The sequence below is a fragment of the Aphelocoma coerulescens genome, chromosome 3, assembly GCF_041296385.1.
Source record: "Aphelocoma coerulescens isolate FSJ_1873_10779 chromosome 3, UR_Acoe_1.0, whole genome shotgun sequence".
Lineage (NCBI taxonomy): Eukaryota > Metazoa > Chordata > Aves > Passeriformes > Corvidae > Aphelocoma > Aphelocoma coerulescens.
Genome location: NC_091016.1, coordinates 110,029,949 through 110,044,292, shown reverse-complemented (window position 1 = coordinate 110,044,292; position 14,344 = coordinate 110,029,949). Strand labels below are relative to the sequence as shown.

At 38.1% G+C, this 14,344-nt stretch overlaps 1 protein-coding gene across 5 annotated transcripts in view; it reads right to left on the bottom strand.

Moving 5' to 3' along the window:
- The window catches only part of ASAP2 (ArfGAP with SH3 domain, ankyrin repeat and PH domain 2), an 87,149-nt gene that overhangs the window by 35,314 nt on the left and 37,491 nt on the right, over positions 1-14,344 (bottom strand). For all 5 annotated transcript variants that reach the window (XM_069011563.1, XM_069011560.1, XM_069011561.1 and 2 more), the window contains 4 exons: positions 7,139-7,268; positions 4,964-5,049; positions 3,512-3,587; positions 2,932-3,018 (listed from right to left, as the gene is read on the bottom strand). In XM_069011563.1, the coding sequence (XP_068867664.1) occupies positions 2,932-3,018; positions 3,512-3,587; positions 4,964-5,049; positions 7,139-7,268 (379 nt within the window). The remainder of the gene's footprint in view (positions 1-2,931; positions 3,019-3,511; positions 3,588-4,963; positions 5,050-7,138; positions 7,269-14,344) is intronic.

Genomic DNA, 14,344 nt, shown 5'->3' with positions numbered 1-14,344 from the left:
AAATTCTTTCTTCCAAAGTCTATAAAGACATATTGACTTCTAAGTCAAGCTGAACAGCAGAGCTAAAAACGAAAGAAATGTGAAAACAGTATTCTCTAAAGATGGTCTGTGACTACTGTTAAGAGATATTCTAAAATCCTGTTTATCAGCCCCACTATGTGAACACAACAGAACTTTTCATACAATGTGATTTAACCTATACACAACAAATTTTGGCCAGCCATTCCACAGCTCCCATGGAGCAGGATTTTTAGACTGTTTGGATCACTCCTGTGTGTAAAGCTGCCAAAAAAAGCTCTCATAGCTCTCCCAGAGCCTGAACGCCTCCGACATTTGCAGGGTCATTGCCAAGAGCACGTTTCAGAGATCCATCCCTTATCTATTACAGCCCCACAAAGTCTCCAAAAGATGTATCTATCAGAACGCCCTGCAGGCAGCCTTTCCTATAGCACAATTACCATAATTTTTGTCAAGAAACACAAAATTTATCCTATTTTGCAGTGGCCTAAAAAGATTATAGGTTCTACCAAAGAAGCAGAAACAAATCTAAACACTACAGTCAGAGGAGGTGACCTCACCCAAGGTCATGGGAACAAGAACAGTCAAGGCAATACAACTCTAAGGTTGACTCTGAAACTTGCAGAACTTCTACATTTGAAAAATAAAAGCTTAAAAACTAAAAATTACGAAGGTGTACACAAAATTACATTTCAAAAAGAAGCTTCAATACAAACCAGGTTTGTGGAAGTTGTGTGCAGGAAGAAACTATGCATACAGGCACAATGAAGAAAGGTTCACTAAGTGCTTGTGTGTTCAGTTTTTTAAACACAACAGGAACAATAGTTGTCAACGTTCTGTCATTTCATATATGAAGTCCATTTTAATTAAAAACACATATATCTTCAAAATCTTGCAAGAACATCAAATCAAGCAACTGGATTTAATTTCCAAAAGAAAGTACAAAGGAAATCACCAATTTGTCTTAAAACAGTTTTCTTTCCAAAGAAAAATCTGATGAATTTTTTGGTAACTTTTTTTTTTTTCGTTTGTTTGTTCGGGTTTTTTTTGGTAATAAAATACACCAAAGAGGAGAAAGAAAGAACCAGTCTTTTCATGCCAATAGACAACAACTCAGAGGAAAAATCCAGTTTCTTGAAATCTGAATGGAAGTCATGCCACTATTTTCATTAAAACATAGTAACACTTACTCTCCTAGACTTCGGTCACAAAATGTAAATGCATTTCAGGAAGGAAAAAGAAATCAGTTATAGTAAAGAAAATTACAGTGCAACATGAATAATATTAGTGGGTTGTACAGTAAATTATACAAGAACTCTTTGGCATCCCATTGATTGATATTTTCAAAACCTTTAAAAATAATTATAGTACTTCTCATGCTCTGCAGGTAAACATCTATATCTAAATCTGCAGAATTAATAAACAATGACTATAGCATAAGGCACTTTTTATACTTGTATTTTAAATGTCACAAACCCAGTAGAAATAATAAATTTTTGTGTATTATTAATTTTTGAGTCTGTGAAAAGATGTGTACTTGTCACATCTTCCATATACATTTAATATCAGTATCACTGACAAACATTCCCAGCAACCATGAAAGCCAACTACTTCTGGTATCTCTCTTGAGCACAGACCCAATTAAAAGAGGACACCTGATAACACACCCTAATCAGCAAAGATTCCTTCTTCAGAGTGGGCAATCAATGGCTAACCCAAAGCAGTCGCCATTTCCACAAGGATCTCTAGTCTCTCATTCTACCAAGCTCGAATTTGGAAGTTTTTGGCAAATCAGTATAAGTCCTGAATGTCAGGCAGACTTTAAGTAAGGGCCTGCTGACCTTATGGGACTTTGTACACACTGGTCATTATCACAAACTTCCGAGGTAACAGAGTGAAGAGTGTTCAAGACTGTTCCAAATGCCTGTCAGCAAGTCACAGAATCACACAGGTTTGGGCTGGGAGGGGCCTTTGAAGATCATCAAGTCCAACCCCCAGCTGCAGGTAAGGACATCTTCCAATAGATTACATTGCTCAACAACCATCGTTTGTCACCAGTAAAAGCTAGGAGTCATCGTAACTTTTACGGGAAGATCAAAGCAAGACCAGAAAAGATCAAGGAAGTCTGAGCTCCATAGACTAAACTGTTTCATTGTGATCCCTCTGACAAAGAGAATCTGAAAAGGGGGAGGGGGTTCATTCATCACTTACTCATGGCCCAGCAGCCACACAAAGGAAGCTGGCTGGCATTTATTTATATCAAGAGGAGGCACTAGCAATCTGAAACAAAAGTAGACCTAATATTTAGGATTATATTATACAAAAGATGCTTACTTCCAGATCAGGGTTTGCCAAATGAAACGACTCTATAATTCATTAAATCTAATGGCAATCGTAATTAGAACTCAAAAAATACTTATTAGATTGCCAAACTGACCCAGGTCTTGCACACTTGAACACTGGCATTTCAAGTGTGTAAAGAGTAGCAAACTTGATTGTCATTTTTGAAGATGATGACAGAAGTGTTTTGGGATTTGAAGTTCAGTTTTACATAATCTTTATACAGTTTGGAATAATATTGTGAGATAAGATTCTACGAATAGGGTCTTCTTGATACTGCCCAAGTTCTTTCATTCTCAGTTTCAGCAACAGTGCACTATCTGAAGTATTCTACAATACTGGTAACAGAAATAAATTACTTTTCAGTAAGTCTCATATTTTTAGTGGGAATTCATTTTTTTTAAAAAAAGCCTTTGTCAGAAACATTCAATATCAGCATCAAAACAAAGATGAATGAACAAAAGGAATTAGATGTCTGATAAAAGTTAAAATAACTCTATTTTGAATATTAACATTACATTACAAGTAATTAAAATAGGTGTTTCAAAAAGTTAAACCACCTTCTATGCTCACCTCTTTCTGATCAACTTGGAGCGCTGATTTTAAAATATCTCTGAGCTGTGTTAATTGTCTTCGTTCTTCATCTTGTGCTTGTTTAATCTCAAATGAAGAAAAACACAGGTTAAAAATAACATTTTTTAAATTTTCAGTGCAGGTCTTTCAAATTTGCTGCCTAATTGATTCATTTCTTGAGAAATGTTCAGTGCGAATGAAAGAGAAAGGATAATGTGATCAGTTTCTTTTCCTTTGTATCTTCAGAAAACTTGATAATGATTAGGATATTGCTGGGTTAAGACGTTGATATTGCCTCACAATGCTCTTGCTTCCTTGTGTTCCATTTGAAACCACATGTTATTTTCCACTTAATAAATACTTTAGAGCAAAGGCTGTTTTCAATAACATTTTACACAGTGGGGTCCTGAACTGAAACTAAGGCTTCTGAATGCTGTATTAAAACAAGATTTTACTCAACAATCTACTCCAAACCTTAAAGGCTGATGATTAAAGCAGTCAGGCAAGTTGAACCAAAATGATCATGCTTCTACTGTAAAAAACTAAATTTACCACACAAATATGAAAGGTTGCTACTCACTGTATAAAGATCTGTCGAGAGCGTCTCAATTGAAGGCTTGAGACTTTCAACTGCTTTTAACCCATCCTGAAAGAAACTTATAAAGAAAAGCAAAAAGCAACCTGTTATGAAACTTTACTTTGTATTTTCTGCTTAGAAAGTTGACAAAGGAAGATATGCATATTATTATGCCATGCCATAAACTTCAAAACAGTAAACTTTTTTAATCCATCTTTGACTGATCCACCTCTTTATTTCCATCATAGCTTATTCTAACATACAAAATCCCCAATAAGACTCAGAACTGCCACAATCCACTGCCACATAAATTTTCCTCATTCTCACCTCAAATACAAGTTCTCATCCCATTTTCTGAAGAAATCTTGCAGAACATGCAAGATTCATTTGCAGAACAGCAAAAGTTCTAGTAGATATAAAATAATTGTGACTTCTTGAAGCCACAAAATTTCATGTCTGATTCAATCTTTTTACTTAAGGAAAACCCCTTTGTTTCCCAAGCATTAATTATGGTCTATATGCAAACTGAATATGCTACATCTTTCTGTAGTACATGTATTTTGTATTGGCAGAGTAATGCTATCTATGCCAGATATTCCAGTTCTTAAAAAAAAAATTGAGATTTAAAAATTAAATTTTAAGTAATCACAATTACATGCATATTTGATTAAATATTGCTGCACTGTTTGCAACATAAAATATTTTCACTCTGGGAAGCAGTCAGGAAAGTGACAACAACACAGCATTTATGTTGCTGAAATTTTATTAAATGGACAGAGCACATTAATGACATACTGCAAGTGAAACTGATTTTAAAAGCAACACAGCTATTTAGGGAAGAAATACATAGATGCAGACTGCTGTTTTAAGATGAAAACTTACTGATTTCAACAGGTTAGCAGTGGCTCTTTCAAGTTTATAGCTGTGACTTCATTGCTACATGACAGATTTGTAAGACTCCCACAACAAAAGCACATAATTCTAATGAGAACTACGTGTTTTATTACTGGGTCCTCCTCTAATAAACTAGAAAAAGAGTGACTTTTTCAATATTCCACTACTTATGCAACTTATTTTTCTTGAGCACAGAATTAATTTAGATCATTGTTAGATACACTCAAAGAAGTCCATCAAAACTAAAGGACCACTAAGTAATAGATCAAACTAAAAGCCCTGTTTCAAGAGTAGTTTATAAACATGGCAAATTATTGTTTGTCATTCCTTTGGAACATACACCTAAATTCAATGTAACAAGCTCAACCTGATTACATGTTTCAGAATGTAGTAACAAAAGTAATGACTAATATCACAAAAGGAATCTGTCAAAGACATCAGCAAGTACAGCTGAATCTTTAGATTTATTTTGAAAATTCCAGGAAAGTGTTATGATGATGTCAAAAGTTGAAAACAAAACATTGTTCCAGTTATGTAGATATAAAGAAAAGTAAAACATACTTGCACTGAGCATGAAAATACTTGATCAAGTTCTGAAGCAAGTCTACTCCTTTTTTAATCTTGATTTCATTGACTTTCAGCAGGTACTGTTAAAACAGTAATTCACAAAAGAAATTACTTATTACTGCTACAGGGTTTTTTTTAACACTTTGTTTTCAGTCATATTTCAACAAGTTTTAACAGTCGAAGATTTACAAAACCTAAAACAAAATGCAGCAAAAAGTGGCTTCAAGAGTTAAATCACACAAAAGGGATTCTTGTCACTGCTGATTTTTGATGTCCTGCGAGGATGTTTCACTATGATTTGTTCAAGTTGTTAGAATATCCTTTCTGGCTTCTAAAAAAAGCCTCTGCTAAAGAAAGCATGGAAGGGTTTGTGTAGTACGTTTAGGAACCCATTCTTACACCTAGCAGCACATCTAAAACTGTATCTCACTGGTTGTTAAATTCATTGCTAAACAGATGTCATTAAAAAGGAAAGCAGTTCACTAAAAAAAATCTGCCTGTTGATTTTATACTTTCCTTTATCAAATCCTTATACGTGGTAATTACAACAAATTACAGTTTAGCAAGAGATTTTTCAAAAAATCTACTGTCAAGTGCAAAAGAAGTGTAATTACTGTCCTTTTGCATAAGGCACAATCAAAGTCCATATTAAGTGGCAGGTCCTCCCCTCAATACCATAGCATAGATAGGTCAGCCATGCAAGCAGAAGTATGACTGATCAAAGTCCTTAACTGTCCATTAAATGACAACAAATTTTAACCCCAACTTGGACCTCCAAGCAAAGAAGTGAATCTCTTCTTAATAATGCTCTAATCTATCTGGTTTTCCCCTTCTCACAGTACACCCTAAATGTTTTAAACCAACTAAAGCAGTATCCAGGTGCCAGCTTTCATTGTTACAGCTTCTTATGCTAGTTCAGGTGAACAAATGATGAGCCTGAATGCAGACATGTGCACTGAATAGTATTAAGTTACAACAATCACCTCTCCAGCTCCTGTTAATTTAAAACTGACCTCTAGGCATCTGGTATTCGGTTCACTCTCATAATTTATAGAGAACTAGTCTGTACTTATGATAAAACTTCAATATGTCACCCTTCTGACTTACTATCAAAACAAAACCAAAGTCCTCTTTTATGACTATTCAGAGGTAACCGAGTATAAACTTCTTTTCCTCAAAATCAGAAGAAATATAGGATAAACTTCAGCTATTCCACATTTAAGGTAATTTGATCCAATTTCACAGACTTCACCCTGCATTATCACAACTGACTAAAGTGAACTCTTCCTTTACTGTGACACAGCAAGAGAGAAGCACTTGTTTCTAGTTGTTTCTTAGGAAGGGTATAGATGGGCAGCTCACTGACAACATCCATATGTTTATTTGTTACTCAAATCCCCTTATCAGTTTTGAACATTTTCAGAATGTGAAGCTTTTCTCTTTAGCATGAGTGCATGTAGTTACTAAAAGTGATATTCAGGACAACTGCAGTTATGCTATGCTGGCATATGAGTCAAATTAGCTATCATGATCACAGGAAAGCCAGTAGAAACACCCATGGTGTATTTCTGGGCCCGTGGTGTATTTCTGGGCTAATGCATACTAAAAAAGAACACAGCAACTTGAGTTCACAACCACAGAGCCAGACATATCCTTAAACCAAAAATATTCACATCAGATTTAACATACTGCAAAATCACAGAGATTTTGAAGTAGAAACATTCTTGAAACAAGAATTTCAAGAAACAACTTGAAAGACAACTGGATCCTATCCTTAGCACTTTTTTTCTGCACCAACCCAGCAGTGTGCTAGGCTAGAACCTCTTGCCATAATAACGCAACAGCTGTCAGCACAGGGAACAATTTAGAGAATGATCAAGGGATTAAAATAACTTACAGTGAAACAGTAGTGTAAAGACTTATTTATTATAATCTCTTAGTGTTTTATTGAGCTTTGCATTAATTTACCTGTTAAGTGAAATTAGCAAATATCTAAATTCCTGGCAAAGTTTGCCTATCAGGATAATAAAAAACCATATTTTCACAAATGGAGTCAACAAATAACTTGCCATTTCCCTTTAATATCACAGCTGCTGTTAAACAACTGCATTTTTCAAATTTTTCCTAAAACCAGCAGCAAAACAGTAATAATTTCACACTGAATCTTACCTCACACATCTGTAACTGGAAGAACCTTCTTTCTTTCTCCATCTCTTCTGCAATTTCAGCTCCACTTATTTCTGTACGAATCATCCCATGCAGCTTAGCATGCTCTTTTTTCTCCTTCTCTATTTTTGTACTATAAGGCAAAAAAAAAAAAAAAAAAAAAAAAAAAAAAAAAAAAAAAATCAGTCAATGAAGTGAGAAATCCACAGCCTCTCAGGAATTCAGATTATTCACAAAGTCTACTGACAGATGTGGAGCCAAACTCCTGTAGCTTTGCATATGACTTACTTCCAGATGACATTTCATTTGAAATTTGACAATGACTAAAGATCAGCAATGACATACAGTAGCTGAAATCTAATTAATCATCTGTCTAAGTAATGTTCGGACAGATATTCCAAAAGAAGACAATAAATGAGAAGAACATACTAAGTTCTTGCTCCAAAGAAAGAAAATACAGGAAAAAATAATGAGTTTTAACTGAAAACATAGGGGGATGTTTAATCCCAACAGAGCAAACACTGGTTAACAAAGTTCAATTATATCACCAGATTTATTGAGTCTTGCCTGTCATCAAGTCATCTTCTATATATACAGGGTTTCCTAAGCCAAAATCACAGTTGCTCTCTCTACTTGCTGCTGAGCCAGTTGGCACTGGGAATGCCGGCCAGCTGGCTGTGTTGCAGACTTCAAAGTCTGTTAGACCAGCTGTCCTAATTCCCTAAAAGTTTCCATGAACATTTTCCAAGAGCTCTGAATAAAACAGGTTCTCCTGCAGAATATAAATGAATAACCAATGCCTGGCATATTCCCATAAACTCACTTCTGCATTTGTTAAAGCTTTTCTCCATATTATTTCTAAATGCAGTAGCATAATTTGACAACCCAGTTAGACAAGTCTAATATAGAAAAAAAAAAAGATATTAAGGAAAGAAAATACACGAGGGTGTTTACTTTTGGAAGACTTTTAGTTTGCCACTCATACTGTTTAGAACCTCAAAATTCTGAAAAGAGCTTCCTGAGGAAATGCTATGATGCATTTGAACAAGAGGAAGCATTACACAGGAATACAGGAAGGAGATCAGAGGAACAAGTAACACACACAACTGTCCTACCTCTTCTTGGGCAGTCAAGTGTCTCTCAGTTCTCTCTCTGAAAAGATGACATGTCTCAAGTACTCTCTTAACCTGATGTTAACATTACCCTAACAGCTTATGGGAAAATGTCTAGAAGGTCTAAGGACTTCCAGTCAACAAAATATTCCGTACTTAAACTTCTCAAGAATGAGGAACTGCCTCCTATTACATCTCAAGCAGTAAGGGAAAACAAGAATTAATTCCATTAATCCTACTCCTCAACATGCCCACTGGGAAGCATTTTGAGCAGCAATTCAAAAAGCCCCACTGTGCTCTCAGCACAGGCAGGCACAGCAGAGCCAGCCCCGTGCAGTATTCCAGCAGCCAGCACATCCAGCCAGCACTGTGCTCCTCCTCAGCCCATCACATCCCGCCAGAGGCAGACGTTTGCAAGGAAGCTCCTCTCCTTTGAAATAAACATTCTGCAAACCTCCAGTCGCCTGAATTAAACTCAATTCCAGAATGTTCTATTTTCATTAAAAATAAGTCTGTACTCTTACTCAATTACTCCCAATTACACTATTTTGTAGGCACAGAAAATAAGAGTCCAAACACAAGAACCAGACAATCCTGAACAAGAAAGAGAAACCATTACAAAAAAGATTCACAGAAAATTATAAACATGCAGCTCCTTTCTAGCACACACTCTAGAAGAGTTTACATTATATCATACGTGATAGTTCTAAAACAGCCAGACCTCAGAGGAAAGATCCAGGATGTCTCAGTTCTCTCAATTTCCAAATTAACCTAACAGTTCCTGAGGCCAGAGAACTCACTGACATGTGACCAGGTGTGTGAAGGCTAGTAACGACCAATTACTACTGTATATTATTTTTGTTGTTTACAGAGAACAATACTCAAGCATAAGATAATGAAACCACCTCCAAAATCTCAGGAGTTTATTAGCATATCATACGGTATCTCTAAATGATAGTTAAACGAAAAAACCAGCTAACACTGCCAAAGAGTCAAACACTATGCACAATATCACAGCATACATTGTATTCCTCCTAAAGGAAGCTAGATTTTGGTGACAGAATCCTTTCTGCTCTTTTAAGGATAAACATACTCCACAGGCAAAAAAAACCAGTTAAACCACGACGAAAGTATACTGACCTCTATCAAGCAATTCAGAGAAAGATATCCTTGAAGCCATTGGGTGGAGTTTCAGGCTACCTGTCTTCAAAAACTCAAAAAGGTACTTTACCAAAAAACCCAAATCATGTCTCAGTGACAAGTATCAGAGCTACATGATGGTGCATTTCACATTTGCATTTCCTCATTATTTATGTTTTTAATATCTAATTACATTTTCACCTTTGTAATTCAGAATTTATCCTGTTGTTTTGCTACAGTAATTTGCTACCTTCTACCTGACTGATACTACAGGACACTTAGTTTTTAGGGAAACAAAGAAACCCCTCATAGCGGTGGTGCACACAAATCTTTCTAGTGCTAAAGGCTGGCTGAGTGTCCTATCCAAACACAAGGATCAACTCAGCTTTAAGTGTCAGTCTATTGTGACATTAACCAAATCCTTTTGGCAAAGACAGTCCTGTAATGTAACACTGGGATTTCCAAGTGTTGCAGGGTATTCAGGTTTTCCAGGCAGATCAATTAAACCAAATTAATAAGAAAACTGTGAAAACTCTAAAAAATACCCTAGAAGCCATAAGAAAGCAGCAAATGTTTTGTAATGCTGCTGTTCTTGAAGCTCATGCAGCACATATCACATATACAGACTTTGCTGACTAAGATTAAAATGTGAGCACACGTCGGTCCATTTACAACACAGCTGCACATAACTAATATACAGTGAGCTCAGATGTGTGTAAAGTCAAAGAGATACAAAGTAAACCCATTCAGTTTCCAATATAAGACTATTTTTACAGCTTCAATTTGAAAAGCAATCATCTTTCAATATAAATTATAATTTGCATTTCAAATAAATCAATTTTGTCATACAGATCATGGTATAAATAAACACCAAAGGCTTGTATTTATATTCTGCCAGTCAGTAAGGGTAAACAATCATAGCACCCTGTGTACATGCAACAGTAGTGAACTGGCTGGCTGGGAAGCAATTCTTGTCATTCTTCCTCTTCTTCTCCATAGAGCAGGAAGCCAGGCTGAGTCTGGGTACGTACATGAAAAGCTGCAGAGACCAAGAATAGCACCTGGAAAGAACACACCTGAATGGTAGCACTCTGGGAAAAGGAGTACTTCTGAAGGCTATTTTGTTTGACAAAATAATACTAGACATTTTCATTTCACATATCCTCTCTTTGTCTAGTCCTCCTTTTCAGTGTGACTCTCTAGGCTCTGGCCCTCCAGCTTTTTGGTGAAAGACTCTCCATTTTATTTCACCCTACTGCCTGTCAATGCTGACAGTAAAGCATGTCTCTCCTATCACTCAAGTCCTCAATGCAGAAGTCATATTTTCCCTTTGGAAATGCTGGAAAGGTTTTCCCTTTCATACATCCTGCTCTGAATGATAAAGGGGAACAGGGCAGAAGGAGCAAAATGTGCTCAAGTATTTTCATCATTTCATCCATAACATCTGCAGATTCATTCAAAGATTTTTCCACTTAATTTGTAGGTAATCTCTTTCAAAATAAAAATACTTAATATGAAATCTTAGACTTGAACCAGTATAGTGTGGATGTGGTTACCTGGACTTCAGTAAAGCCTTTGCCACTGTTTCCCACAGGATTCTCCTGGAGAAACTGGCTTCTCATGGCTTGAACAGGTACACTGTTCACTGGGCAAAAAAACCGTCTGGAGAGCCAGGCCCAGAGGACAGTGGTGAACGGAGTTACTCCAGCTGGTGACTGGTCACTAGCCTTATTCCCCAGGGTCGGTGTTGGGGCCAGTCCTGATTAATATCTCTATGAATCACCTGGAAAAGGGGGTCAAGTGCACCCTTAGTAAATCTTCAAATGACACTAAACTGGGGGGGAATGTGGACTGCTGGAGGGTAGGAAGGCTCTGCTGAGGGATCTGGGCAGGCTGGATCAATGGGCAAAGGCCAATGGTATTAAGTTCAACAAGGACAAGTGCCACATCCTGCACGTGGATCACAACAACCCCAGGCAACGCTACAGGCTGGGCCCAGAGTGGCCAGAAAACTGCCCATCAGAAAAGAGCCTGGAGGTCCTGGTCAGGAGCCAGCTGAACACAAGCCAGCATGTGCCCAGGTGGCCAAGATGACCAAGGGCATCCTGGCCTGTATCAGCAAAAGTGTGGTTAACAGGACTAAGGCAGTGATTGTTCCCCTGTACTCGCCACCGGTGAGGCTGCACCTCAAGTGCTGTGTCCAGTTCTGGGCCCCTCAAAGACATTGAGGCGCTGGATCAAGTCCAGAGAAGAGCAACAGAGCTGGTGAAGGGTCTGGAGCACAAGTCTGATGGGAAGTGGCTGAGGGAGTTGGGATTCTTTAGGTTGTTCAAAAGGAAGCTCAGGGAGACCTTATCACTCTCTACAACTACCCGAAAGGAGGTTTTAGCAGCTGAATTTCAGTTTCCTCTCCCAGGTAACAAGCAATAGGACAAAAAGAAACTGCCTCAAGTTGCACCAGGGGAAGTTTAGATTGGATATTAGAAAAAAATTTCTTCTGGAAAGGGTTGTCAAGCATTGGAACAGGCTGCCCAGGGGAGTGCTTGAGTCACTATATCTGCATGTATTTAGATGTGTAGATGTAACACGAACACGCTGTAGATGCGGACTTGGCAGCACTAGACTTATGGTTGAACTTGACCTCAAAGGTATTTTCAAACTTAAGTGATTGTATTATTCTATTCTATGACTCTATATTTAAGCTACCTTGTTTAGCACTTTCATTCTATGTCACTATTTTCAAGCTGTGACCTTCACTTTGTCTTATGTACTTGCTTTAAAAGGAAACACAGCAGAAATATCTAAGAGCTATGAATATCAATGATCTACTGAATCAAGTTAGACCTCTGAAGAAATAAATTGAGAAAAGCTTACAGAATTTTCAGATAAAATTTTTTCATATTGTTTAAAACATGAGTTTACCAAACTAGAAATATCATCACTTAAACAAATAGCTGAACAGATGACAGCAGGTATCTTAACAGATGACTGTATTTGATTTTGTTCATTTTTCCATTGACTTCAAATGGTTCAGAAACAAATCAACGGTAGTTATTTCTAGATAGGAGCACTTGCGTTTCTTCACAGAAGAAATGTATTGCTAATGCCTGGACCTTAAAATGCCATAACGACATTCAAACAACTTGTTCTTTTCACTCAGTTGTCCACAAGAGACCTCATGCCCAGATTTTAAAAGGAGAATAGCAAAGGAGGAGACACAGCCAGCCTTCCCAGGAATAGCTCATTAGTTTTCATTTAACCTTTATGTTTCATAGCATTAGCACAACACTTACTAAAGAAGACTTCTGAAGATAATAGGCATTTACAGGGCCCAAAATAAGACAACTCTATTTTATAAAACTAACATTTCTTTATTTTCAGGAAAATCAGGTTTATGTCTGGAATACAGACATATTCAGCTAAAAAAAGAGTGTAAATTATACTCTTCAGTAGGTTTATGCTTCTATTTCCTATGCAAAATTGATACAAAGTCTTTACCTCGGAATCTACCACAACAGGACTGATTAAACTGAGGCATGTGGGTGAAATCTGGCTCAGTGCCTTGCTGAATCCGATCTGTCTGCTGGGAGAATGAGCAATTTTTATGATGTGTACTCCTTCCCCATATGGTCCCCCGGCACGCCAGCCATTAGTGTTTAAGTACACAGGGGAAAGCAACCGCCTTGTAACAAAACGAGCCCATTCTGAAACACTCTCCCGAAGGCCACAGACCAGTCCCGCTGTGCTGCTGGAGTGGCTGGCAGCATCTCCCAGCTCTTATGTAGGAAACTACAACTGTAACTGAGGTCCCAAAAGAAGTGCACTGCTTTACAGCTTTAAAAACATTTAAAAATCTTTATGGCTCCAACTGAGTCATGTTAACGATTGATGGTGAGAAAAGATAAATTATTCATGAATGGCACCTCAGGATAGTCCCAATTTTTGACTGAGACAGGTTTGCAAGAAACTATTGGTTACTTGTTCCTCATACTACCTTATTCAAGAGCAGCCCCAGACTACAAATAAACAGCTATTCAGTTTCCCACAGTTATTTCAAGGAAGGTGAGTCTGAAGAAAACACTCTGAGAAGTTAGGTGGCTATGCCTGGCGGCCAGCTAGCCTGCAGTACAAAAAACAGAGAACGCTCAGGTAAGACAGTCCCTAGTACCAGAAACTTCTGTCAGGTTAGGGCGAGAAGAGAAGCCTCTCCCGGAATGCTTTGCCCGGCTATGGTAATCTACCCCAGTTCTGCATTCCTGGTTGGTTGCTGTTTGCCCCATCCCCTTGCTGCCTTGTATGTTCCGTGTCTTAGAAAGATCTCCCCTCCAGGTTCCCCCACTGGCCTTTGCCCCTCGCCACTCCCCCAGAGCCTCTCCATTGGCTCCCATTCTCTAGTCCCGCCTGTGTACCGCCCCCGTGCCCTCAGATCATTGATCCCTGATGCTCGCCCCGCTCCCCTACTTAAACGTGGACCCTCCATTGTCTCTTGTCTTCGCGTCTTGACTCTTTTGTGGTGCGGATGCGGAGCTCTGTGCAGAGATCCTTCCTGCCTCTTTGCTATCGACCCGTATTACTGAAGCTATCCCTGCATCTGTGCATGCACGCGTGTTTGAGTGTGTGGCTGATCCTGCCGAGCGGCTCTGCTAACGAGACCCTCTTGGAAGAGCGCGGCACCTCGCGCTCTGGCACAGAAGCTGCGGAGCCCCGGTTAGCTATGGGGCAAAGGAACTGCATCGTAATCAACAATGATGGATGGTGATCCATGAGCATGAGAATGGATCTTAACATCTCTCTCCCAAACAAGAACTAGAGATGTAGTAATTTTTAAACACTCTTAATTACATAAAGAGGTTGAAGCAGCAGCTCAAAAATTGTTATGCAAATAAAGCAAATCAAATGCCATTTTAAAATTAACTTTATTTCTTTTCATATAGGTCACACGTGGGTCTGTTTGCAC